The sequence below is a fragment of the Pomacea canaliculata genome, linkage group LG2 (genome assembly GCF_003073045.1).
Source record: "Pomacea canaliculata isolate SZHN2017 linkage group LG2, ASM307304v1, whole genome shotgun sequence".
Classification (NCBI taxonomy): domain Eukaryota; kingdom Metazoa; phylum Mollusca; class Gastropoda; order Architaenioglossa; family Ampullariidae; genus Pomacea; species Pomacea canaliculata.
Window position 1 is genome coordinate 40,799,920 of NC_037591.1, and position 27,073 is coordinate 40,826,992.

The 27,073-nt window shown below is 37.9% G+C and overlaps 1 protein-coding gene across 1 annotated transcript in view; it reads right to left on the reverse strand.

The window, feature by feature from the left end:
* Positions 1-27,073, reverse strand: part of LOC112556882 (low-density lipoprotein receptor-related protein 4-like) — a 454,098-nt gene that overhangs the window by 100,873 nt on the left and 326,152 nt on the right. The window contains exons 27-29 of the mRNA XM_025226300.1: positions 17,266-17,373; positions 16,121-16,222; positions 11,958-12,127 (exon numbers count right to left, since the gene is read on the reverse strand). Of these exons, the coding sequence (XP_025082085.1) occupies positions 11,958-12,127; positions 16,121-16,222; positions 17,266-17,373 (380 nt within the window). The remainder of the gene's footprint in view (positions 1-11,957; positions 12,128-16,120; positions 16,223-17,265; positions 17,374-27,073) is intronic.

The window sequence follows — 27,073 nt, forward strand, 5'->3', positions numbered from 1 at the left end:
ATCTTGACTTGTCGCAGCGAGAATATGATAACCGCTGACACACTTCTCACGACAGGCCCCAGCACCCCGAAATTGTATTCTACAGACTTGAAACTCAACTTCTGTATCTGTAATGCTTGCGGTGTTCTGTCCTTAGACCTTTCTTTATAAAAGAAAAAGAAAAAGGAGAAGAAGAAAAAAAAACTCAGCTGACCAAGGGCCGGCGGCCCCTGACAGCCGCGGGCCCGGGTGACACCAGACCCCCTGTCCCCCCTCTCGTCAGCCCTGGACTCCGCACACTCCAGAGCGGAAAGCACGAAGAAGAATGAGATGACGTTTAAGAAATGCAGCGACGACAAGAACCAGACAAAGGTCGACATGATCACACGAAGATACGAAGAATATAAGAAGTTGAGTTGACTAGGATGGCAAAAACAATAAAGACGGCAAAGATGTTAAAGACGACAAGCCTGTGGAGAAAGGAAAAGAACATCTGTCACTAGGTGGCCTCAGCATAAAACAAAAAACTTTCAACTCCAATAACCGCTTATAGCTATGAAATGATGTAGCCATATTAAGTTCTTTCAAAATTCAACCAACAAAAAAAAAAAACACTAATGCGTTAAGCGGCAGACACGTGTTTTATTAATAAGCACCCATCATGTGTATGACCTACTGGTAGAGTAGAATCTAAAGAGCTTGAACAATAATCGAAAACCAGGGACATAAAACTCTGATTTGATGGAAGTCAAAACACACACACACACACAGTAGCTCAATCTGAAGTTCTCTGTGGAAATGATGTCCAGTGTTACCAGCAAACACCTTGTCTCCTGTTGTCTCATGTTGATCTTGTCAGTCACCACAACAGGCTGATGACTTGCTGATGGTGGTCTGCTAGGTTTTCAAGCTTGTAACAGACAAATAGGTTACATATTATAGACTGAATAAAAGGGCTGCTCATGGTGATACAAGACGATACTTCGTTATTGTCTATTTTTGTTTACAACAAATACAGAAATCTTTCTTTTGATCTCACAAGCAATAAACAACAGTGGCATCCCACACGCCGATAGAATTACTACACTTATTCTTAAATCCTCCTCCTAGCAAAGATTTTCAGTTGCAGCAGATATTACAATCACCGAGAGTAAAGACAGAGTGATCGGTGGATGTATGGAGGCCTTGTAACGAGCACCATCGGGAGGAGACAGTCGGAACCATCTATTATGTCAGTGTATCTTAGTATCCACGAGTACACGTACCTCTGTCATTGTGTGGTGATCTTGTAGGCATGAATTTTGTGGATTGAAGGGGTTGATACATCCTGATTTGGGAAAAATAGTAATTTTCCGATGTTCTTTTAAGTCATTAGAAAAAGAAGACACACACTTAGTTCAGAATGTTTTTCTCTGGACCAGTTGAGCCCTGGATTGCTTCATAAGCAACTATTTCTGTCTTGAATGTCTGTTGATGTGTCTCTAGCCGACTGCTTGCTGATCTGATAGATTCAATAAAATACCATATCATCACAATAAAAAATATCTTTATTGTTTACAGAAGATACAAAAATATTTCTTGGTTTAGAGCTCACAAGCAATAAACTAGACAACAAAGCAACTTCCCACACACCCATACAGTTAATACACTCACTCTCATATCTCCCTTCTAGGCTAGTAATGGTTATCAGTGCCAACAGTTATTACAGTCGCTAGAATAAAGACAGACTAATAGATGGATGTATCAAGGCCTTGCTAAAGTGAACAGATTTTACATTTCGTAATTGAAGACGTCAAAATCTTTTCTGAAACCAAGCAGATTACTTGTTTTACATTTAAATAAATGTGATAGAGAAAGAAAAGAAAAATAGTGAAATTAGTCCCAGAAAAAAATAGGAAAAAGCGGCAATGATTCCAAAAATGTTAGATTAATTGCACATTACAGAAAATTATAAAATATATACAGACCTTCAAGTTTTCATGTTTATGTTACATAGGAACAAAGTCTTGTAAACCATGAGACTGATATTAAACAAATTCATTTTCTTACCTTTGTATCAACGAGATAAAAGTCTTTGTACACAAAAGACACGAGAATGTTCTCGTTTTATGACTTTTCAAGAATAATTTTTTTCGTTTTCCTCGGAGCTGTTTGCTATGTATACGACACGAGAACTTTGTGTGACTCATTAAGTGTGCTAACTTTGCCCTGAGGCCGCAACAACTAACCGACGATGTCCCGAGTGATTTCCTTCTCACAGAAAATTGTAAACTTGGAGATTATTTATGGCATGAGTCATACTTGTAACTGTTATGTCTGTCATGTTTACAGTGTATTCAAAGTAATGAATGTTGTAATCTATTTGTTATGTGGGTTTATTTTTGTCATCTTTATACTAGTAATATGTCCTGATGTTTACTTACATTTCCTTTTTTTGATGAAAACGATGAGAGTGGCGATACCAGCAGTTACTACCAAGGGAACAATGACGCCGACCAAAATGATTGAAGTCTCAGCGGCATCAGAGTCTGTTTCTACCAAAATGTAATAAAAGTAACAACAACAATTACAACTTTGTTTACGATATATTTCCTCTTCCGTTATAACACCCACACACACCATAAATTTCGGTCTATTGAGCACACCTGTATATAAGCCACACCCACTACAACTTGTTTTTAATTCTCTACTTTATTTTGTTTTTGTTACTTCAACACCTCACGTAGGTTACATAATGTTTGCTTGATGAACATGTTTCTCCCATCTGTTGTTCAACACACTATGAGCTCCAGAAGATCAGCTCCATTCGCCATACTCTGTCCATCTCACCACCAAAATTCTCATCTACACATTTGCTCTGTCTAAACTAGACTACTGCAACTCTCGTCTTGCTGGCTGTCCACAGGACCTCATTAATAAACTTCACAAAGTCCAGAACTCAAATCTTCATCTCGTTCTCAGGACTTGCAAATGTGAACATGTCACAATACTTCTTTATTCACTGTCTAGCAGTTACAGCTACAATACACTACAAGGTCTTCACTCTATGCTATGGATTCTTTAAAGCTCCTCCCCTCCCCCCACTACTTTACTGAAATCTTGTCTGTCCACACTCCTGCCCCAGACCTCGGCTCCTCATCAGAATCCCGCATTATGTCCTCCCTCCTACAGAGACTGGCTTATAAACCACAAATTTCTACAACTTGAAAGCTGCATGGAAACAGTTTTGTCTCGCTTGTGGCATGAACAGGGTGTGTGTTTGAGACACTAATCTTAATGCTTGAATTATGTGCGGCTTTGATTATAAAATGTGAGCAGTTAACATTGTAACTATGCGAAGTGTTTCACATGGAGCTCATTGAAAACAACCATTGGATTCTGAAAAATGATAAAAATCCGCAAACACATCCCATGGTTGTTTAAGCAACAGGGTTTAAAGCCGGGAACAAAAGTTGTGGCGTAGAGTATATAGTCCGCTTTTGGTGGTACATACATTTTTAAAAGATTCTTTTGATAAAGCACTGTGTGGGTCTAAAAGCTGATATTAAAGAATGATTGAAACTATATCAAATAGTATTGAGTGTCAGCCCAAAAAGGACAAAAAAACGTCTTCCAAATGCTTTTTTATTTTATTTGAAATGTTGGACCTAAACACAAGTAAATGGAACAAAAAGCGAATCTTTTAACACTACCTGTACTTTCACTTCTTATTGTGTGATCGCTTGTTGGTGCTGGTGGGGTAGATGCTGAAAATAGAAATAACGGTTGTAGTTTGTTGTAGCTTAGGAAATAAGATTATCACATCAGTCGGTTATGAGATACAAATATCAAAAAAACGGTAAAAAAAACAAAAAAAACAGAAAAAATAACGGAAAATCTGGCCCCTTTTTTCCTCTATCCTGATGATTGTTTATAATTATCATTAATTATTATATAGAATTATAAAATATCAATTATACATCATTGATAATTAATGTGAACAAAAACACGTTAAATATTTTAACGTCTAACACTCAATTGTAGAATAAGTAATTTAATAATTGTTATTTAACTGTAGTATTAAACTAACATTTTACTATTAACAGAAACAAAAAACTTTCCCGCACAATCCTCAATGCGTTCAATACTTAACTGTAACTTTTAGTTCTTGGTGTATAATTTACTGACAGGTGTGGTAGATAACCGGACAAATATATCCATAATATGAGATTTAATATAAAATTATAAGATGTGAAAACATTTTTCTTGACTTCAAACCCTTAAAAACAAAACAATAATCCTTGACTGACTTACAACTGACTGAGATTTTTAAAAGCTGAAACTTTCAATACTTACTGTAGCTTTTACTTTTTGTTGTTTTTCGCTTGGTGGTGTTGGTGAGGTAAACTACTGGAAAATAAAATATTTTTGGTGACAGTTTCAACACAAAAAACTGAAGGTTGGACACTGAAGGATATTAAGCTGTCCCTACATATCGAAAGTTTGACCGATTCTACGATTAGAGACGAAAAATTTTTGTTTTGTTATGATATACAAACCCAAGATCCCACTACACAGAAGGATTCTGACAATCCTGATTGTATGTCATCAGACGTTTGGACAATAGATTGTGGAGCTTTGAATCATCTGTTTTTGATATCAATAATTTACCAATTAATTTACTGGTATGTGTAGAGTGTTAAGTGTTGCCTTGTCAGTGTGCATCGGAGAGAGTCCCAAAAAGGTTACGACACGTGACAAGTTGATAATTTATGTTTACAGATTGTTAATACATTACAAAATAACTAACTAGTAGTAGGTTTGAATGAACATCGATGAAATCATTATGTTTCTTTTTTATAGCATAAGTAGGCTCAGCGTCGAATGTGATTTCATCATCTCAAACGCCGACTTTTACTTGTACTTGGGCTCTGGTCTTTACAAGACAAACTGAATCGTCTGCGAATGTTTTTCAGATATGGGGTAGATATACGGCAATATAATCTAAATCTGTAAATTCAGCTGTCGGTTTTAAAACCTCTCGCTAATTGATTTTCCGCGGCTCAGTAACGATCAGTTTGGAAGGTTATTCGGACGTTGAAAATCTGCATGTCTCGTGCTAAAGTAGCAGATTTTCGGAACAACGAGAGTTTTGATTTCGGGGAACAGCATTGTATGGGCAGGGCCGCCGAGAGCCAGCCCGGGCCCCGGGACAGACGACCTCTCCGGCCCCTTGTAAACTTGTAATGATAAATATTTTCCCTGTATATAATGTAATGTTTACAATTCGAATCGTTTCAATATCTACACTCAAACTCAACTTCTGCATGTGTTAATACTTGGGTGTTCTGGCTCCTTAGACCTTTCTTTAAAAGAAAAAGAAAAGGAGAAGAAGAAAAAAAAATCCATTGACCAAGGCCGGCCCCCTTGACAGCCGCGGCCCGGGTACAACAACCCCCCTGTCCCCCCCTCTTGTCACGCCCACTGGTATGGGATATCGTGAGTGCCGTGTGGTATATACCTCTGATCAAGGTGTGATCATGTACTATAGTTCGCACCTGCCCGTTTATGGCTCGACGAGGCAGCAGGAAGTTCAGGGTAGCTATCGCCAGGGCCGGGTTCCCTGGGGCCAAGGTAAAACGTTTAGTAGATTTAAAAAAACCAGGGTTGATGCAACATACATTAAGGTACCCCTGACAGAGTACAAGAGAGTCAACGTACGGTTATCATCAGTGCTCCCCAGGTAAGTGACTACGTGACAGGTGAGGTGATGGAGGTAATATCTGACAACACACCTAGAAAAGACAGCTACGCTAGTTGAGCAATGCTATATCTACTATGTTTTCTATTATGTAATAAACGTGTCCTTTATTAAGCGCATAACAACGATCAAGAAGCGACATGCTGTCAGTGCTTACAACAATGGGACATGGAGAGAATATGACGGACAAAGGATAAACTAGGCAGACAAGGAATAAAACACAAACATCGAAGACAGAGTGGAATCAGAAAACAAAGAAAATGATGAAGAGTGTCATGAATCTGCAGAAGAAGAGCAGGCGGACGAGTCAACTGACAATAATCACAACTATTAACAACAAGGGTAAATGAAGAAAAAACATGAAGAACAATAGTTTGTCATATTTTGTGGTTTGATTTCATATATTATCCGTCTTATTGTTTGATACGATCTCGAGTTGTGATAATGACATTATTAGCTGAAAGCAACAAGACCTAGTTATTTTAAGTTTAAATGGAGATAGAAGACATTTACCTCTGTCTTTTGTCACTACTGTGATATAATGATGAAAGTGTTCTTCAGTTACTTTTACACAAATAATCTGTTGCCAATTAAAGTTTAAAACATTTCTGTTCTTTAAACAAAGAGAGAGATTAGGCAAAGTCATCAGAACATTTCAAGTGGGATTCTAGTGCAAGCAGAGTGGAAGTTAAGATAAGGGGTTTATTAAATCATTTTATGACATTCATTATATGGAAATGGAGACCAGCACTAACAAGAACCAGGGCATGTTAACACCAAAGGCACACACAAAGGGATTTACAACAGCAGAAAACAGCAGGAGAAGGTGAGCAACTCAGGAGCCGCCATTTGAATCCATGACAACTGCACCGGGTACATTCTGTCATAATCACAACAGTAACAGGGTGGAAAAGGGGTGGAAAAGCAGCAAAACCAGTAAGTGCCATTGAAAGAATCGTGTATTCAAAAATCTAATTTTCAGACCACTGACAAGTCATCAGATGGTAATGCCGAACACATGTAAGTTCACATCTTGCTGTAAAAAAGTGTCACTAAACCTGCCACTATGAACCGGTAAATACAGGCCTTTGAGGTTCAACTGGCTTAGGAGGATATGAATCTGCTACAAGGAACTCAAAACCAGTTACTCAATACAGAACACGGTTGACACTACGGACATTTGGAACCGCTTCTCACTACAGTAAAGATAGTAGACGGTCTGGTGTTGTCATGTGTTGTCTCGCCACCACTCTAAGACCTTTTGGAGAGAAAGGAACGCAGTAGTAGACAATAAAACAACTAAATGAAGAATGTCAAGCAGTTGACCCTCTCATCACCTCTCAAGACATGCGCAAGTGGTGTGGCTAAAGAAAACAGAAAAACACAGACAATTGAACGAAACATTAGATATAAATATAATCTCCTCTGCATTTCTACATTACACTCACCTTCTTGCTTTAAATTTCTGGCTAGTAAAAAATGTTTACTAACCTTTATGTATACTCTCCTCGACATAGACACGAACATCGTTTACTCTGCCATTAACTTGTACAGCGGCCATCATTGTTCCGTTCTTGCCAATGCGATAGATGTATGTTGTTTGTGACAGATGCCTGGTAGTAGTTCGCCGAAAAACAAACAGAAATACAAAATATAACACAATGTATCGTAGACACAGAACTACAAAAGTAGCAGGCATCTGGCTACCACTCAACAAAAGGCGAAGTACAAGTATTAGTGAACCGTCTTTAGGTAGGTAAAGCGAAATGTATAATCTACTTACTAATCCACATCTACAGTCCAACTGCTCAACCTCAGATGAATTATTAGTGTTGTCTGTGTGTATGTGTGTCTGTGTGTCTGTGTGTGTGATGTAGGTGCGCACATTCAGCTCTTGAATAGTCTTGAAGTAAGTTTGTCTGTTAATATATATATAATTGTCACTTGCTCAAAACATCTTCTTTTTCATTTGCTCATATTTTTCGATGCTGACATCTTTTCAACGCTGAACCTTGCAATGAACTTTTAATGTTTTATTTCTAACTTACGTTTATGACAAGAGCAGCTTTCCATGTTCAAAGTTCCCACTGGAGCAAATAAAGTTGGTCATTGTAAAAATAAATTTGTTGCTGGATGGTAAAGAAAAGTGATAACAGCTTACTTTTCAGGTCCCCAGTCCGTGACAAACAACTCATTGTGGTAGATATCCAGGCCCATAAAATTTGAGCCCTCCAGTTTAAAATAAACTTCAGAATGTTTGCTGTCCACATCCGTCCATCCTATCAGCTGTGTGGCTGCATCTGCCCAGTAAAGTCTCCTCCCTTCACGTGCGCACCCATTGACCCAGCCGTTCAGACTTCATTAATTAATTCATTCATCAAGGACATACTTATAAACACAAACACATGTATGAAAGATATCAGGAATGAAAGATATGACTATTCACAATTATATATCAATTTTTGAAAAGTAAAGAAAGAAGAGGTACAGACAACAAGAAATCATCGATACACAGGCTAAAAGACAAAAGTCTGCTTTCTGCAACTAAATAAGTTGTTAAAGCAGGTAAGCAAAACCAAATAAACTATGATGGGCGAAAAAAGTAAGAACAAATTTTAGTAAGGTCACATAAAAATAAGCAATAAGTTCAAGAAAAATCAAACATCTTACCTTCTGTGTCAAAAGCAAGACCATTAGGACCTTTAAGATGCGAAGATGCGACAATCAGTGTCTGACGGTCCGAGCCGTCATAGTTACACCTCTCTATTTTACTCCTGGTGTAGTCACTCCAGTAGATCACACTGTTGTTTGTGTAAATAATTGAAGAGCGATTTAAAATAAATTTATATGTCACCTGTTTGAAAAACTACTCAATGTTTTTCAGCTGAGCTGTCATCTTACATCTTTATTTATTTTTATTCTTACCTTAACACCCTATTTTAGTAGCAACTTTAAACTATTTTCTAAAGTCCTAAGTATACAAGGATTTCAACGTGTTTATTATTATTTACAAGTCTTATTATAGTCACCCATTGTGTTTGTCCAACTCGATGTCTATAGGCTGACCAATGTCTGAATCGACGACAATATGATGACTGTTGTTGTCCAGTGATATCATTCCAATGACATTGTTGCCGTCGTCGGCGTAGAATAGTAGCCTCGACACAGAGTCCAGAGAAAGGCCCCATAGGGCACCTCCTTAGAGACAGTTAATAAATAAGTATTTATGATAATATCACACTAACTTAACACCTTAGAGACGTTTTGTCACTGAACCAACAACACAAATTTCTAGAACTAAATATAAATTAATAAAATGTGTGTGTGTAAATTACTTGACCTTCACCAATACTGCGATAATGTTGAGAGTCGCTTATGACAATTGTATGCTAGTTATGGTTTGTAGTCATTTACATAAACCGATTTGAGTAAGGTGTCATTTGTTCAGTTTTTATTGCATTTATGAAAGTCTTTTTGATTATAGAATGCAGAAAAAAACATGAAATACTACCACATCAAACAACATAGATACATAAAAAAACACTTACTTTTACTTGTACATGTACACACAATCTTTCATTAAACTTTCAACATACTCTACCACATGCAGAAAAAGACTGTAAAGGGAGATCACCATCGAGACATTCCCATTTCCTCTTCTTTAAAAATAATTTGTTAATATTATAAATCTAGATACAACGGTTTTATTTAGTATATATATGTGAATTAGTGTGTACATTTAATTATTTAAGCTATAATCAATGGCATGGAAAAGAAGTAGGCCTAATGAGACAGAGCTTACTGACAGTCTCGAGAGAAAAGTTGAAAATGGGAGGAAGACTTACAATCCGAGTTAAAGGTGTAGGAGTCACTAAAGATATTCTTTTAATTCAAGAAACGAGTTCGGTGAAATGTACTGCCCTCCTCTAAAATCAACACAAACTCCGGAATAGCATAGAATTGTAAGGCCACGTACATGTCTTTGTAATCTCTTGTAAGAAAGTGTGGGACCCATCGTGTTGTCTCTGACAAAGAGTTATCATCAGTAGAAAAATAAGTGATAGAAAATCTCTTTATTATTACTCAAATGGTTTTAACAATTTTATAACAAGTCAAAGTTGCATATCAGCTACTTTACCTTGACCAATGCTGCGAACCAGCCGAGCATCGCTGCCATCAAGGTTAGCGGATCGAATGGTCTTGTCCTGTACATTTGACCAATAGACACGACCGTCTACTGGATCGTAGTCAATACCATATGGGTTCCGTAGACCACTGGGACGGATTGTAACATTACTTCCCGTGTCGATGTCTATGCGACGGATGCCGTTATAAGAGTCAGTGACAAGGAGAAACTTCTGTGGAATGATTGCTGTGGACAAGATAAAGTTTCTGACAGTATTCTGACTATAACAAGAGTAAGGTTTGATATTAATGTAACGAGCACGTGTTAAAAGTCTTACAGACGATTTTGCTTCTTCTATTAAAGGGAAAGAGTATAAGACAAAAACATAAATACAAGGAATCATAATAAAGAATGAAGGCAGCTGAAGAAAGAGATCAGAGAAAGAAAGAGAGGTTAAAAATTAGGAAAAGTAGCAGAAGAAAGGACAAGGAAGACGAATTATCTTTTGGATTGTTTCGCCTGTCGATATTTCTTGTTGTGTTCAGTGACAGTGTTGTCTACATAGACCCTATGTACCGTAGAAGAATGAACTACGATATTTAGAAACCAGTCAGTTTTGATCAGCTTTACAAGTTAAAAAACCTGGCGGTATGTTAGTGTTAACTGAGGGTTTTGTAAACAGATTAAGCTTGCATTTCAGAAGTTTAGGAGAGAGACAGAGAACAGGAAAAAGAGACATAGAGGAAGAGATTATTTACTTAGTACGGGGAATGACGAGGTTTCATTTTAACGACTGCCCCTGTGTGTACCCACGTTGTGATCTTGTGTCCAGAATTTAATTCACGTTATGTGAATTTGTGTTCTGGGAGATTTTGATGAGTTTAGTGCTTTACCACCTTACACGACATCTACCTTGCATTGTCCTGTTTATCTCATCGTTTCTGCCAGGGTTTTAATGACATGAGTGTATAGAGCCTAAAACACAGAGGCTGATCACCTTGTAGACTATAATATACAATGTTATTTTGTATTCTTGATTATGAGTCCTTTATTCTGAGTAGAATGCTTCAGTTATGAGATATTTTAGATAAAATTACTATTGTTCTTTCTTCTCGTTTTAAAGTAGTTGTTTTTTATTGCCGCCTTCTTATTGGTAAGGCAGACATGTTGTCATGAATGCCCGGCGTTGTCAGTGGTGGTGATGTATACACTAGTGGACACGACTGAGTTAGCAGGAAGGTCGTGTGGACGAATGAGAGTCAACCTCCCAGGTTTGAAGTGGTTAGTGAAATAAGAGCATTTTTGTAGAGAGTTCGAGTGTGATGGATATGTGTAATGTGATTTGACTAATTAGTATGTCAGTGGAGTTTGGCATACTATGAAAAGTATGTCGCCGTATGATTGTTGTCATATCTTGAATACGGTCACACTACTTCATCAGGGTTTTTATTTATCAAAACAAGTTAGAAAGAAGACAAAAGCATAATTTACATTTGGGCCACAAAAGGGGAAAATTTCTAAATGCGTGTTTTGTTGGTTTTTGTTTTTGTTTTCGTTTTTTTTTTTTTAAGTGGCAAAGCTCCTTGAACGACTAATTATTTGTGTGTCCTCTACAGGCCCTTGACCTATACAGGTCAAGTATACGCATTGCTGTTTACCTGATGAGTAAGTTGCATTGAAGCCAGTGCCTGACTGTGAGCCAGACCGGGATCTGATCCACATGGTGTTAGACGTGGACCTCACTCTGTCCGGAACACTCGTGTTACAGAAGATACCCATAGACGGTGACAGCTCGGAGCTTCCATCCCGGATCTTAGGATGTGAACATAAATTATATGAAGTTAAAAAGTATTAATGATGATGACTGCTAATGGCCATGAGCATTTCGTTGTTTGTCATATCACAAAGAAACCTAAATTGACACTCAGTCACACTGACTTTCCTTTAAGCATATCGTTGTAAAAGACATGCAGTTTGCTGAATACTTAAAAAGAAGTTATATTAATGTTATATTTATCCTGCACTTTCCCATACATTATTTTTAACATAATGTATTTAGAACTGAAAGACCTTTAAAAATCCTTAATATAAAGTAACAAACCAATCACAAACCTGCAGAAAATCGAATCTGCAGTCTTCAGTTTCAAGTGTCAGGAATGTTAAGGTGATGCGATAGCCTGGTGTTGTCTTTATTATGTAAATGCAATCCTGAATGTCCAGTTCTTGTCTAGTATATGATGGAGACGAAATAAAGCCACTAGGGGAAATATATTCACCACATACTGGAAATAAAGAACAATGACATTCTGTAGCAGTACCCGACAACAACAAAGAAAGGGTAAAGTTCCTAGTTTGTCTTTGAAGCGTGTCTGCGTATCTCGAAATTAAATTAAATCCAAATTGTTGCTAATGATGATTTAGGTTTTTTAAGAGGCACATCCAAAACCGAGAAAGAAGAAAAAGAAGGAAAAATTAAATTAAAGTTGTACTTAATGTAATATTTTAATTCATTTCTATTTCGGATTTCCTTATCTGACTAACAAGTTTTACAATTAAAAGTACATGTATATCGTACCTTTGATTCAATCTAATTAGTTCTATTATGCATTTCAAAACTCCATTTTCTCAAAATTCATAAATTATTTGTAATTAATATTATGGACTTGATAAGACAATTTTTTTACCTGTAATGTATCTCGAATACCTGAGAAAGTTTAACAGGTGTTAGCAATATTCATCCCATCAGTTGCTTTCTGTGCGATGGGGGCCTGTGTGAGATTCCTTACAAGTTGTTATTTTTTGTGCTGTCATCTTGTATCCTTCCCTCCTCTATGGCATGTAATTTGTTCTCCATCATATCTTTCTGAATGGAATAGTTTGCCTGTTTGTATTTGAAAAGTGATTTAAATTTCGGATCTTTTCTCCTTTCCCGGCTGTCTTGGTCACAGTGAACTAGGATATCGTCCGTGACCCAGGGTAGTTTCTTTTTCTCTTTAGAAGTTCTTGGGCTGTTGACAGTAGCACCTCTTTGATGCTTATGTCTACATCATAGTCCACCAAGCTCAGTCTGGCTGCATATATTTTAGGGGAGTGTTTAAGAGATGCTCATGGATGGTTAACACGATGTTATTATCACTCTCTATGTCATCACCTGGATACTGTTTCGTCGTCTTGTGCCTTACCTTACAGCCCAGCGAATAGTTGATGGCTGTCGGGCCCTAGTCACGCCGATCTGTTGCTGGATGAGAAGGTGGTCTGCGGGTCTTAATTTCTGGACATGCGCAATGGCAAACGTCAAAGGGCGGACAATGCGAACGTCTTTGTTCTCCAGACTATTGGGTGACAAGGTGAGGATAGTACCCTGGAGACCGTTACCTTCATCCTGACCGTATTAGCCATCAGTAGAGACAGGCCTGTTGTAAGGCTAGGTGTAGCGCGGTGGAAGTAGCGCGTGTGGAGCCGCTCAGTGACTATAAAGGTTATTTGCGGACATTTTGCTGCCTCAGCGACTGCTGGTGGACATCTGAGTGTTGCAGTAGTAACACAGGCTGCAGCAGGAAAGACTGGTGCTGTTAGGGTCAACGGTCCGTATAAAAGGTTGGTTGGAGACTAGTGCTGGGGACACATATTTACGCCCATTTCTGCGGACACTAGAATTCGGATAAACCATGAGCCGCTCCGAGAAACTGAGGCGACAATCGCTTGAACTGTTCTGCTAAGCATGTTGGTGTGAATGGTTAGCCTGTAGATTTCTGTCAAATTACGTATTTTATTTCTTCTTACTGAAAAATCCTTTAGAATGACAATATGCGTTCCAATCAGAAATCATTGACCAGTTCTTTGAGCTTTTGCCATCCTCTTTCAAAACTTTACCAAGTGTTATTGAGAAACTTAAGGATCATGGGCAAGATATACAGCGTATCAAGAGATTACCAGACGACCTTACACATACGAAAATAGTTTTTGAGGTCTCAGTCTACATTGAGACTTGCAAACAAACCTAAAAAAGTGTCTAGAAAATTAACGTAACCTAAATGCAATTTTCTACCTTCGTGTTGAGAATTGTCTGCATTTTTTGCAAGAACCCCAGAAAACTGAGCATGTGGATGACAGTTGTAATGTTGTAGAACACTGCAAGGAAACGTTACTCACAGTGTTCACACGTTAAGCAGTGAACGACAAGTGGCTCACGATCCCCAAACCCTGCTCCACATTGACCAAATAAATAACAAGTATAGTACAGAGACAAAAGGATTCAATAACTGACAAGCAATGCAAAATACATGTAGCAGTTAGCCTGAAGTTAATGGGGTCCCAGTGGGGTCTGTGCTACTGTACATTTAATGTTACAGTTTTTACACCATTCCCTTTTAAACACACATTACATCAACATCGTTGACAGTTATTATTGCCACTCTCACACTCAAATTCTGTTTGAGTCTCGGCAGTTCGTTGTTCAGATTAGTTTTAACCCTACTGCGACTTCCAAACTGCAAGCAGGGCCGTGCTTAGGGGCAGGCGGACGAGGCATCTGCCTAGGGCCCCGCGCTTTTGATTGTAACCTATTGACGAACGTTACAAATAAATTAATCGTAGGCTTATGTTGTAATGTGTATGCAGCGTGCTGTCAATGATAAAAGACGAGATATCCCTGAGGAAAAAAGTGACTTTAGATCCCAACTAAAACCGTGTGATCGTGGCGTGAGGGCCCCGCACATGCCCTTTGCCTCGGGCCCCGCGGGGGCTAAGAACGGGCCTGACTGCAAGTGTATGTTGAATGAAGTGTTAACTGTGTTAACTATGACAGAAAGTTTATGGTAAACCTGTTTCAGCAGTAGCTTTTGGCGGGAACAAAGCAGAAAGCTTACTCATGCCCGGAATACCGAGAAAGGACGATGTGCCTGAGTCACGAGTGTACATCTACCGACTGAGAGTTTTTTTTTATATTTATATATACATACATGGATTGTAAGAGTGATTATGTCGAGATTGATCGGGGAAGGCCCCGGATTGTAAACATTGTCTGTATCATGAGCTGTGTGTCGCCGATAGAATATTGTGTTAAGGCGAGTTATTATTTATAAGTATGTGTCTTGTATGTAAAGTCCTGATCCATTCGACAACTTAATAGCATGGTTTGGGCAGCCTCACGCAATCGTTTTGTTTGTTTGTTTGTTTGTTTTTTGTTTGTTTATTTGTTTGAATTTTTTTAAAGAACGCGTATTTGTCTGGTGCGAGTGTGTTGTAGTGCACCCAGGCCAAACACACTTCACTCGTAGTTTACATCCGATTGTCCTTCGTCACCTTTCTACGAGGTCCACCAACCACATTATAGTGTGACAACTGTTCGTCTAGAGACACGGATACCCAGTATTATTTGAGTCTTGTGACGATGTCTGGTTCATTATTAGACGACTTCCTGTTTACCTGTCTTCACTGTTGTACACATCACAATGACACATGTCCGTTGTGTCCAGGTTCTCTAACCCAGGTGTTGTGGTTTCTCGTGAGTCTTTGCCTTCTTGGCAGTGCTCTCAATGTTAATGACTAAGTGACAGGTGACACTATTGAAGTAATGTTTTACAAGACAATCACAAGATGACTGGACTGTGAATGTTTTATCCAACATGTTTTATGTAATACTATAAACGTTTTATTTATTTACTGTCACGAAGGAACATGCTATCAGAGCTTTATGGAAAGAAAACGATTGACGCGATTATAAAAGAATTATGCAGATAAAAACATAAAAGACAAAAAAAAGAGGAATCATCAAGCAAACAATAAGGATGGAGAGGGTCAGAAACCTCCAAATTAAGAAAATTGAATTAGTCACGTGACTATAATCACAACTCTTGACAAATAGCTAAAGCAAGAAGAAACGTTACAAACAATAGTTGTCATTTATTGCTGTTTGTTTCATTACATTAGTAGTCTAATCGTTTGTTGTACTAAGGTCATAGTTAACGGGAATGCCAAGGCATGATTATTGAATGTCGCAAAAGAATTAGGTCTTAATCTTTTATTCGTTTACTTTTATGGCGCTACGTTGATAAAACCAATGCAATGTCCATCAATGTATTTTAAATAAATTAATCTTTTGCCAATTAAATTTAAAACACTTCACCTTCTTTAATTTGCAACTGACCTATTGTTTTTCTTGATAGAAGTTTGATAATTGTTTAGGACAAACAAATAATTTATCATCAATAATTTTAAAGCATGTGAAAGTTTCTTTACCGTTACATTTGTAATCCAAGAAATCTGATACATACCATGCGACTTGTCTAACGGAGTGAAACACTTGCTTCTGTTCCCAGGAGTTGGTAGGCAGATGTATATACAGCCTCCATTGTTGTTGCCACATCCGTTTGGTCCTGTGATTTGGAAATTAAAATCTTGTTCAAAGGAGAAGAAATATGAAACACTTTTAAAGTTTAGGTAGTTGTATCACATGCTACACAAGCAGTAGGAAGCGGCACTGTTGTATCTGACCGCAAACAGACTCGGCAAACCTAATCACTAACAGAAAAGAGAGCACAAACAAAATAGACAAATACCTGTGTCGTCACAAGACAGCTACCCCTCACCTTATACCCACATCCGCCATACCCTATTCCCTCACTGATCCCCCCCCCCAACGGCTTGAAATAAAAACACTTTCCCTCGAAAACCACCACCACCACCACCACCACCAACAACAACAGCAACAACAAAGGTTTATCTGTGCTTCAGTTTGACAGGTTGTGCAGCAATATTGACAATAATCCAGACAATGGTTCGGTGAAACAGCCCAATCAGTTAGTGCCATTGCATCGTGTGTGCAATAGTCAAAATTTTTAGAAACCATTAACAAGTTAAATTCATCAGTTAGTAGATTCCCAAATCTATACATAAGAATACCTCACGATACCTGCCAATGTACACCAGTGAATACCTGCCTTTAAAGCCAAGTGCCTGAGCAGGTTGTAAACAATCTACTACAAGACACGCAAAGCCAGTTAGTACAGAACACGTTTGCTTCCCTGAGACATCGGTAAATGTCTTCTCTTAACAGTAAAAAAGTGTAAATTGTTCTGTTGTTGCCATGATGTGTTTGGCCAGCGCCCTACGACCGCACTTTAGAGATAAAGCGACGGATGTAGTGGAGCAATAAAGGAACTGACTGGAGAATGTGAAGGACTCGATCAGCTCACCACCGCTTATAGCAAACCCAAGTGGCGTGACCGAAAGATTAAAGAATGTATGAGTAAAGAAAATGTATATGAGTAGAGAAGTCTTTATTGAATTTTAAGGTGCAAGTCAATAAAGGACAGTCAAATGAAAGGAGACATGACAGAAAAATGTTATCTCCTTTGCATTTCTACACTAGACTCACCTTTTTGCTTTAAAGTTCCTGCAGTACAGACTGTTTACTGACCTTTACGTGTTGTTTCCTCGGCATAGACACTAACATCGTCTACTCTCCCTTTAACTTGTACACTCGCCATCATTGTTTTATTCTTGCCAATGCGATAGATGTGTGTTGTTTTTGCCAGATTTCTGTATAACAATAATACCAAGAAGACTAACATTTTCTTTCTAGTTGTGTCGTGTCCATTTTCTTTCCTTGTATTTATTGGTTTAAAGGAAGATCCTATGGTGAAAGCTGCTAGTAGTTTGTCAAAACATAAACAGAAATTTAAAATATAACTCAAAGTGTCGCAGGTACAGTACTTGAAAATTTATTTGTTCTCTATACTTGATAATAATGCAGGAATGACACAAAATGTGTAGCAATCAAAACGTTTTTGTTAGTATGAGCACAAAATTAATAGTTTTAAATTGTTCTTTTTGATATGGTCCGTTTACTAGTAAGAACATTATTTTAATCTCATTATGAGCACTATTAGTTTAGAAGCAATTGGTGATAATATTAATAACAGTTTGAAAACACAAAATATTTTGTAAGAGTCGTTTGGCTGGAGATTAATATAACAACCTGTAACAAAATATCGCAGTGAATCCTAAACCTTCCCTAATTACATACACCACAGGACCTGCTCACTACAAACCAAAATAGGTTACAATGTCTCCACGTGTCCCCCTTTTCACTTTCCAACGACAGGTACCTGTCAAAGGATCCATGACCAGTAGTAAAACAAGATCCATTCATTTTAAGTTATGTGATTTACATACAACATTTCCATTTTTCATGTTATACCTCTCCACAGGTCCAAACGGGCAAATTTCTTTACCAAGCAACAAAGAGGGAAAGTATGTGTCATATAAACCATATTTAACTATCTAAACTGTGTATTATTCGATAAATTAAATGATTGTATTCCTAAAAACGATAATTAAAAATTGCCAAATCTTCACAAATAGAATGTAAGCATGAAACTGTGTTCACTGTGGCTCATTGAAAATGAAGGTTTCAGGCTTTTTTCTCTATCCTGTTCCTCGCATTCCAATGTTAAAAACAAATTCGGTTATTTCTATATCCAATAGAACAATCGCAATAGCACTCACTTTTCAGGTCCCCAGTCCGTGACAAACAACTCATTTTGGTAGATATCCAGGCCCATAAAATATGAGTTCTCCAGTTTAAAATAAACTTCAGAATGTTTGCTGTCCACATCCGTCCATCCTATCAGCTGTGTGGCTGCAGCTGCCCAGTAAAGTCTCCTCCCTTCACGTGCGCACCCATTGATACATTCGTTCACATATTCATAAATGCATTTATTCATCATACGTATAAGCACAAACACAAGTAAGTATGAAAGAAATATGAAGTGAAAAGACACTAATATGTACACTTATGCATCCATTTATGCAAAGTGAAAAAATGTGAGGTTCAAGCAAATAACAACAAAGTATAGATACACAAGTTCAAAGAGAAAAGCCTTCTTTCTAAATGTAGGTAAGCAAAACGAAATGAATTACGATGGGGGAAAAAGTAAGAACAAATCTCAGTATGCTTACATACAAATAAGCAATAAGTGCAAGAGAAAACAAACATCTTACCTTCTGTGTCCAAAGCAAGACCATGAGGACGTTTCAGATGCCTGGATGCAGAAATCAGTGTCTGACGGTCCGAGCCGTCATAGTTACACCTCTCTATTTTATGCCTGACAGAGTCACTCCAGTAGATGACACTGTGGTTTGTGCAAATAATTGGAGAGCGAAACTAAATCACATTTATATTTGGTGTCAATGTCTTTGATTGCAGCTCTCACATTTTAACGCAAGGGTTTTTTTTCTTCTTTCGTGTATTTGTTGTTCTCTTCCTTTACTCTTTGGTTTTGTTGCTTTTTCCCCTTTTATTTCCGGTCCCAATGTAATCATCATTAGCATTTTAATCTCTCTTCTGTATACATTTGATTAATAAATTCTCTAACACTTAATGCTTTTATTTTTCAGCATCGTAAACGTATTAAAATTAATTAGCTCAATGTGTTTATTGTCATTTACAAGTCTTATTATAGTCACCCATTGAGTTTGTCCAGCTCGATGTCTATAGGCTGACTAATGTCTGAATCGACGACAATATGATGACTGTTGGTGTCCAGTGATATCATTCCGATGACATTGTTGCCATTGTCGCCGTAGAACAGAAGCCTCGACACAGAGTCCACAGAAAGTCCCCATAGGTCACCTCCTTAGAGACAGTTACCAAGTGAGTCTTTATGACAATATCACACTTATTCAAATATCTTTAGATAATTTCGGTCACTGAACCAGAAGACAAGTTTCTAGAATCAAATTCATTGAGAACTTAAGCAGCTACAACGTCTGTCAGTCATTTCTACCAAAGACCTATGTAAATCACATTTTTTAGTTACATGAGTAGGCAAAAACGAAAAAAAGAGATATAAATTTGAATTTTTCCTAACACATTTATTTATTTACTTATTTATTTATTTCTCCACAGTGTGTAATCATTACCACACTGTTGGTTGAACTGAGGGTCGCACTGATGATCGATTCTGTCTAATTTTATTTTTTTAGAAATACAATTTTATAATTTCTTTTGGATTCTCTATAAAGTGCGATTTTAGGTATAGTAAAGTAAGAATAAGTTTATTTTCCTTATTTTATAACTTTAATTACAAATTTGATGTATTATTCTCTAATTTTTTTTTTACGAGTTTTAAAATACTTTCAATTCTTGCGAATTTGGGTAACAAAATCAAAGCTGAAGGTCCTTACTCAGTGTGGTGAATGTTTCTCAAACGACATGTTTATACTTCATAAGATGTTTTTCACGTACATGATAATTTGCGGAAATGAGCTGCAAACAAACTTTATTTTGTGTCATTTTACAGACGACTATTGAGTACATCAATCTAAAAGACTAATGACAGAACAAAATTATTTCTGATGAAGACGTTTCAGTGATTTTTTTAGACTTTTCGGCTGCTTTCCCAACAAACAAACCTTAGTAAACAAAACTCACACTGATTTAAGGACACAAGCATAGTTGTTTTCCGAGGTGATTTTGTCTACCTGGCGAGAATGTGACTTTTCTTCATTTCTTTTTGGTTTAGTTTATAAATTTCTGCAACCCGTGTGTGTCCTGTTGATTAGCGCGTTTGCTATTACACTTGCTCTCTTGTATATTGTTTAATATCGCCATGCCATGTGTACATTGTGGACAACTTTGCTGATCACCTGACTACTACCACAGTTGTGCCATCTTGTATTTGCTGTTCTTTTTAATCTGTATGTCAGCAGCAAAGATGTAAAGCTCTTTTGGGAAACTACTTCATAAACTTTCTCGATCTGTCATGCAACTTCTGTGTCGTTCATCGTTGTAGGAGCTGAGGTATGAGCAAATCATCGGCAATCTCGTCTGTTCTCCCGTTAGAACATGCACAACTACTTGAAGATTGTGACACGATAATTTCTCTGTAGTTTTGTTATTCCATGGGTTACATGAAATACATTTTTCATCATCGTTATGACTGCTAACCGATTTGTTTAGTACTAAGCTCTCCTAGCGCACTTATTTTTAGGATTTTGTGTGTATTAGGCACTTTATGTCTATTTTGTCTCTTTGCCTTTCTGTAAAGCACTTTGAGTCTTATCTTTACTAGAAAAATGAGCTATATAAAATCTATTTACTATTACTAAATGGTCATAGATATTGTGTAATGAGCATAGAACAGATGACCACGGTATTTGTGACTTTACCTTGACCAATGCTGCGAACCAGCCGAGCATCGCTGCCATCAAGGTTAGCGGATCGAATGGTCTCGTCTGCGTCTGACCAATAGACACGACCGTCTACTGGATCGTAGTCAATACCAAGTGGGTTGTGTAGACCATCAGGACTGATTGTAACATTACTTCCAGTGTCGATGTCTATGCGACGGATGCCGTTATGAGTGTCAGTGACAAGGAGAAACTTTTGTGGAATGATTGCTGTGGACAAGATAAAGTTTCTGACATTATTCTCACCATAACTAGAGTAAGGTTTAACATCTAACATGTAGTTAAAAGTCTGTTTTCTCAGATACTGTCTCAGCTACAATTTCCCTTATACTAAAATAGGACGAAAACAAAAAACAGAAGAGAGAATGATAAAAAAATACAGAAAATTGATAAAAGAGATCACACGAAAGAAGAAGAGGCAAAAACAAAGAGGAAGGAGGACAAGGAAAGAAAAAAGAAAAATATGTATTATGTGGATTGTTGCGGCTACCGCAATTTGGTGTTGTGTTCACTGGCAGTATTTAGTATGTACATCCTATGGTATTCACAAGTATTTACGAACCATTCAATTTGGATTAGTTGCACACGTTAAAAACCTTCGGTATTTTAGTGTTAACTGAGGATTTAAAGGGAATAAACCTGCAGTCCGAAGTTAACTATAGGAAAGAGTGAGAGAATAGGACAAATAGGTGTGTTGCTATGTCCCAAACATTCTGTATTCTCACTAATTTTGCGCTCGGCAAAAGCAACTATAAAATCAGTTACTGCCTTTAGTGACAAAATATACATATTTCTAGATGGTTCTACGAAAAACCATCTGTATAGTAGATAGAAGACATGTTAAACATTCATAATAAAATAGCTAAACATGTATTAAATTGAAGAGAGTATGTCTAAGAAAGTTATTTTTGAAGTTTAGGGGATAATGTATGATATGATTTGATCAGTATGTAAATGGAGATTTGTATACTATTAGGTTTGTACCACCGTGTAATTGCAGTCATATTTCCAATGCAGCCACAATAGTTGATCATGAATTTTACTTAACAGAAATAAGAAATAAAGAAGAAAAATGCAACAGCAGTCAAATTTAGGATAAATAAAGAGAAAGCCTCGAATCACATGTACATTTAATTTTAAATAACAAAACTCGTGCACATGAATTACCATTGCTGCGTGCTCTACATTTCCTTGACACATACCAGACAAGTGTACGCATCAAGACAAAAAAGAACCAAAAAAATTAAAAGAGACACAGTTGTAGTGATTTAAAAATTGATGTTTACCTGATGAGTAAGTTGCATTGAAGCCAATGCCTGACTGTGAGCCAGACCGGAATCTGATCCACATGGTATTAGACGTGGACCTCACTCTGTCCGGAACATTCGTGTTACAGAAGATACCCATAGACGGTGACAGCTCGGAGCTTCCATCCCGGATCTTAGCATGGAAGCATAAAGTCGTTGAAGTGAAACTAAAATATGATGATGACTGCTAAAGTTCAGAAACGTTTCGGGTTTTTCATCATATCAGAAAGATATGCATACCCACCCAGTTACCTTTAATTTTCTACAAACATCTAGTTGTACAATGCATATCAAATGCTAAATATATATCAAATAAGTTACTTCTTAAAATTATATTTATCCTCCGTTTTCTTGTGAATTGTATTTTGTTGTGATTGACGTCGCTACCTGTCACTAACTGAAGACCATATTGTAAACATGAGTATAAGGGTAGTTCAAAAAGTTCTAAACCTCATTCAGAATGACTTGCAGAAAGAAGACATTTTTTCACAATTTTTCCATATTGACATTCCCTTGACATCAATGCACATTCCAGCGATGCTCAAGCATTGCAATCCCATCACGAAAAAAAAGGTGGCCTCCTGGACCATCAAATGAGTGTCCCTTGCGTGCAAAAAAACTTTATTATTAAATAAAAATGTGCATTAGTTTGTTTTTATAGTTTTATAAGAGGTGGTAGTGTGTTACCACAACAAAAATATTCAGCTATCGTTCTTCTTTCTGGGTGACGCTATAAAATGTTTGAACGACTCGTAGGCCGTTGTGAAAGGAGGTGCTAAAAATCACTTTTTTGATGGCTAGATATTTCATTTGATCACTTTAGTTAATTTTTTTATCTTCCTTTATTTCTGTGTTATTCTAACTGCATTTCATTTTAGCCTTGGCTTTTTATTCCTTAACAAAGTATAAAAACACCCAATGAAATTATTCCCTATATAAATCTTCCAAATAAGTGTCAGAATATTAAATGATGTCTTTTATAATGCATGAAAACCTGCTATTTAAATAAATGCAAAGAAACAATCACAAACCTGCAAAAAGTCGAACTTGCAGTCATCGGTTGAAGCCTCAATTTCAAATGTAACAAAGGTCAAGGTGATGCGATGGCCCTGTGTTGTGTTGATGATGTAGATACAGTATTTATTAGGCGGGTACTGACTGGGGTACAGCGGGGACGAGATGGAGCCACTGGGTGAGGCGTACACACCACCACAGGCTACAATGTAAACAAAGTTGTGGGACACCAATGGTGAAGACTTCATCATAATCAACATTTAGTCATAACCTGAGGGTTTGAGACTTTGTGGCTACGTGAGACTTTATGGGTGTGGATGTCAGATGCAACACTAGCCACAAGACAAGACTTCGGCCCCACATGCATGTTGTAATACAGATTTCACAGTGGTTGAATTGCAAAAGACCATCATATCCGTTTTTAGTCTTAGTGTGTTCAGAGATCCAAGCAACTACCCATGTGGCGGTTATTCCTGCTTGCTTCCTCCTCTTTCCGGCGGGAAAACGAAGCAAAAGAAGTCGAGAACATCGCACACTGTCAACATGAACGAGACTTACGATAAATTAAAGAAGCGACTGAGTTCAATTCAGTATAACAAGTACAGCTTGCACCTCTGTAATGATGAAGACAGTTGTCCTTTTACCGGGACTACAGCAGGGATATCCACAAGCATGTGTTTCTTATGTGAGTGGTATAGCCGAGCAAGGGTATTGCATTACTTGCAGAAGGAATGGACTCGCAGACAAAATGTAGCAGTTGGAGAAAAGAATATCCAGCAGCAAACTCTGGTAGAGGCTCTCAAAATCCTAGAACAACCCCTTCAACAAACTAGGTTTGATGAAGAACTTTGTGAGAGCCAAGGGTTGGACTTCAGCTTTCTGATACCTGCATGAAAACTTCCCTCAGCTCAGCGAGGCAAAGATTAAACATGAAGTATTTGAAGGTCTTCAGATTACAGAGCTGTTTAAAGATGGCAGGTGCAACAACTTGCTGCAGTGTGATGAATATGTATCAATACGAATAAGAAATAAACAGGGAAATTTTTCGGGAAGTGTCTACTAACTTTCGTTAGAATGTTGGGACAGAAAACTACAAGAAACTAGTAACAGACATGCTGATACAGTATCGTAAACTTGGCTGCAGTATGTCTATAAATATTCACTTCTTTCTTTCTTTCCATCGTGATTTCTTTCCTGACATTTGTGGCATGGTTAGTGATGAACATGACCAGATTTCTACACAATGTAGAAATGATACTAGGAAGTATTATCCACTACCAAGGTGGTGGACTATTGATGGACACTCCCTAGACATGTTCCCAAACAGCTGTACAGGAGACAGGTAAGGAAATCTAAGATATAGTCGGTACACGGACGTTTCGCCGCCGGACGTTTCGGCGCAGGGCACTTCATTTCGGCATTTCACGCCGGACCTTTAGCCGAAGTCAAGTGTGTGACGCCCCTTAGCTCACACATTTCTCTCGCCATTGTCTCAATGTATCAGTGAACTCTCTCACTATCCCTCCTCATGTGAACCGTTAGCTCACACATTTCTCTCGCCATTGTATCAATGTTTTTTCTCAAAGCTGTTGCGCATAATCTGTGACAATCAAAGTGAACTGTCTGTGAAGTCTGTGTGTAAAATTTGTTTCAAATAAAGAATTATTGTGTAATCTAGTAGTTACTTTCATTCTTTGAGAGGTAAGTAAGCTCTCTCTCTCTCTGACATAATGCGGCGAAACGCCGGTCGGCAAAACGTCCGACTCCGAAACGTCCGTCGGCGAAACGTCCGCACACGGACATAGTCTATGACTTGATTGTTCACAGGTATCGACCAAAGTCAATGACTATTAGCATGAACCTAATGATATATACAATAAATATTGCGGATTACAACAAAACTAGAATCAAGGCAGGAAATCAAAAACTTAACTAGTGTCAAGATCAAAAAGAGAAGGAATATGTCAGAGCTGAATATTGGGAAGCCAACCGCCAAGTGAAGAGGTCTGTCAGAGAGGACAAGAGACGCCTCATCCAAGAACTGACAGAGACAGCAGAGACAGCAGCTATACAGAGAAACATGAAGCGATTATACGAAATAACACGAACTCTGTCAGAATATTAACCCAAATAAGCCAGTGAAAGACAAAGATGGCAAGACCTTAACAAACGATGCAGAACAAAGAGACAACTGGATGGAACACTTTGAAGAGATCCTGAATCGACCTCATACACCATCTTTACCTGACATACCACCAGCAACTGAGCACTTCACATCAACAGCAGCCCTTCTACTAAAACAGAAATCATTAAAACTATCAATAACATAAAAAGTGACAAAGCAGCAAGTCCGGTTGGTATATCCCCAGAGGCAATAAAAGCAGACCTAGAAACAAAAGCAACAATTTTACACCCCTTTCTACACAAGATCTGGGAACAAGAGTTAGTATCAACGGACTGGAAACTAGGCCACCTGGTCAAGTTATCGAAGAAAGGAGACCTCTCTCAGTGCAACATTTGGCGAGGGTTCATACTGCTGTCCATCCCCAGTAAAGTTCAAGACACTTGACTGGAATCCTCGGTGAAAGAGGAGAGTTGGGAGACTAAAGCAGGCTTGGAACAGAGCAGTACAATGTGAGACAAGGTACCTCGGAACCACATGGGCCCAACCGAAGGGCATTCCCCTAAGTGTTTTTGAAGTGTTGTTGTGGCCCTATGCTCCTAGTGGAGTAACGAGGACCAAACGGAACAACAAACCCTAGAGCCAATGTTACATTTTATTTGTCACATCTGTGTTGAGCACATACAAATTCGTAAGAAATTACTAATTTTATCTCCATAACATGACTTCTGTAAAAAAAAAAAAAGGTTGACCACTTAATTTTCAACCAAACTAGTCCTACCCTTCAGTGTGTCCACCTCGAGATCTTACCTCGTGTTTTCTGTACGTGGTGCTGGATCAAGAGTGTAAATAAACACATGAAAAGCTGCATAGTCATCTTTATCACTGAAATAAGAACAGGAAACGAATAATATAAGCTTTTTAAAAATAAGATCAGACAATAAATGTTAATCAAAGTCAACAGCCGTCGGGTGGACAGGTAAGGTTTTCTAGCCTCATACTTAACAACTTTGCACACTATCCATGCCCCTATGAATCTTTCCAAGGAAGGACAAATGTTTGTAGCAATACCAACTTTGCTGCACCAGTTAGCTCATCCAGCAATGAACAAAAACCAATTATTTTCTTCACTTGAGCACGCAAGCACACACACTTACACTAATGAAGTGTTGCATTTCTATAAACACCTTGACAAAACTTTGCCTTTGATCTTTGCATTCTTCCACTACTAACGAAATGAGTTAATAAATCAACAAATTATAGTATGTCACTGTCTTAATAAAGGTCATAATTTAAGTGTACCCGGATCCAGCTGTGTGCGGGCTTGACTGACCTGCCTGACCTAGGTACTTCAATGTCTCTTCATTGCTTTAGTTTGAGTAACTGTCTTTTTTCTCCGTGTTACTATTCTTCGTCGAGAAATTATCTACACACTGCTATCTACACACCTTTTGCTACCGATTTCCACCCCACATTGCCGATGTTTTCTCACATTTCTGTGAACCTTGCAGTCTGCCATCTTGTTTGACTCACGATTGTGACCAGACTGTCATGGTACGAACGGTCCGACCAACACACTCACAGCCGAA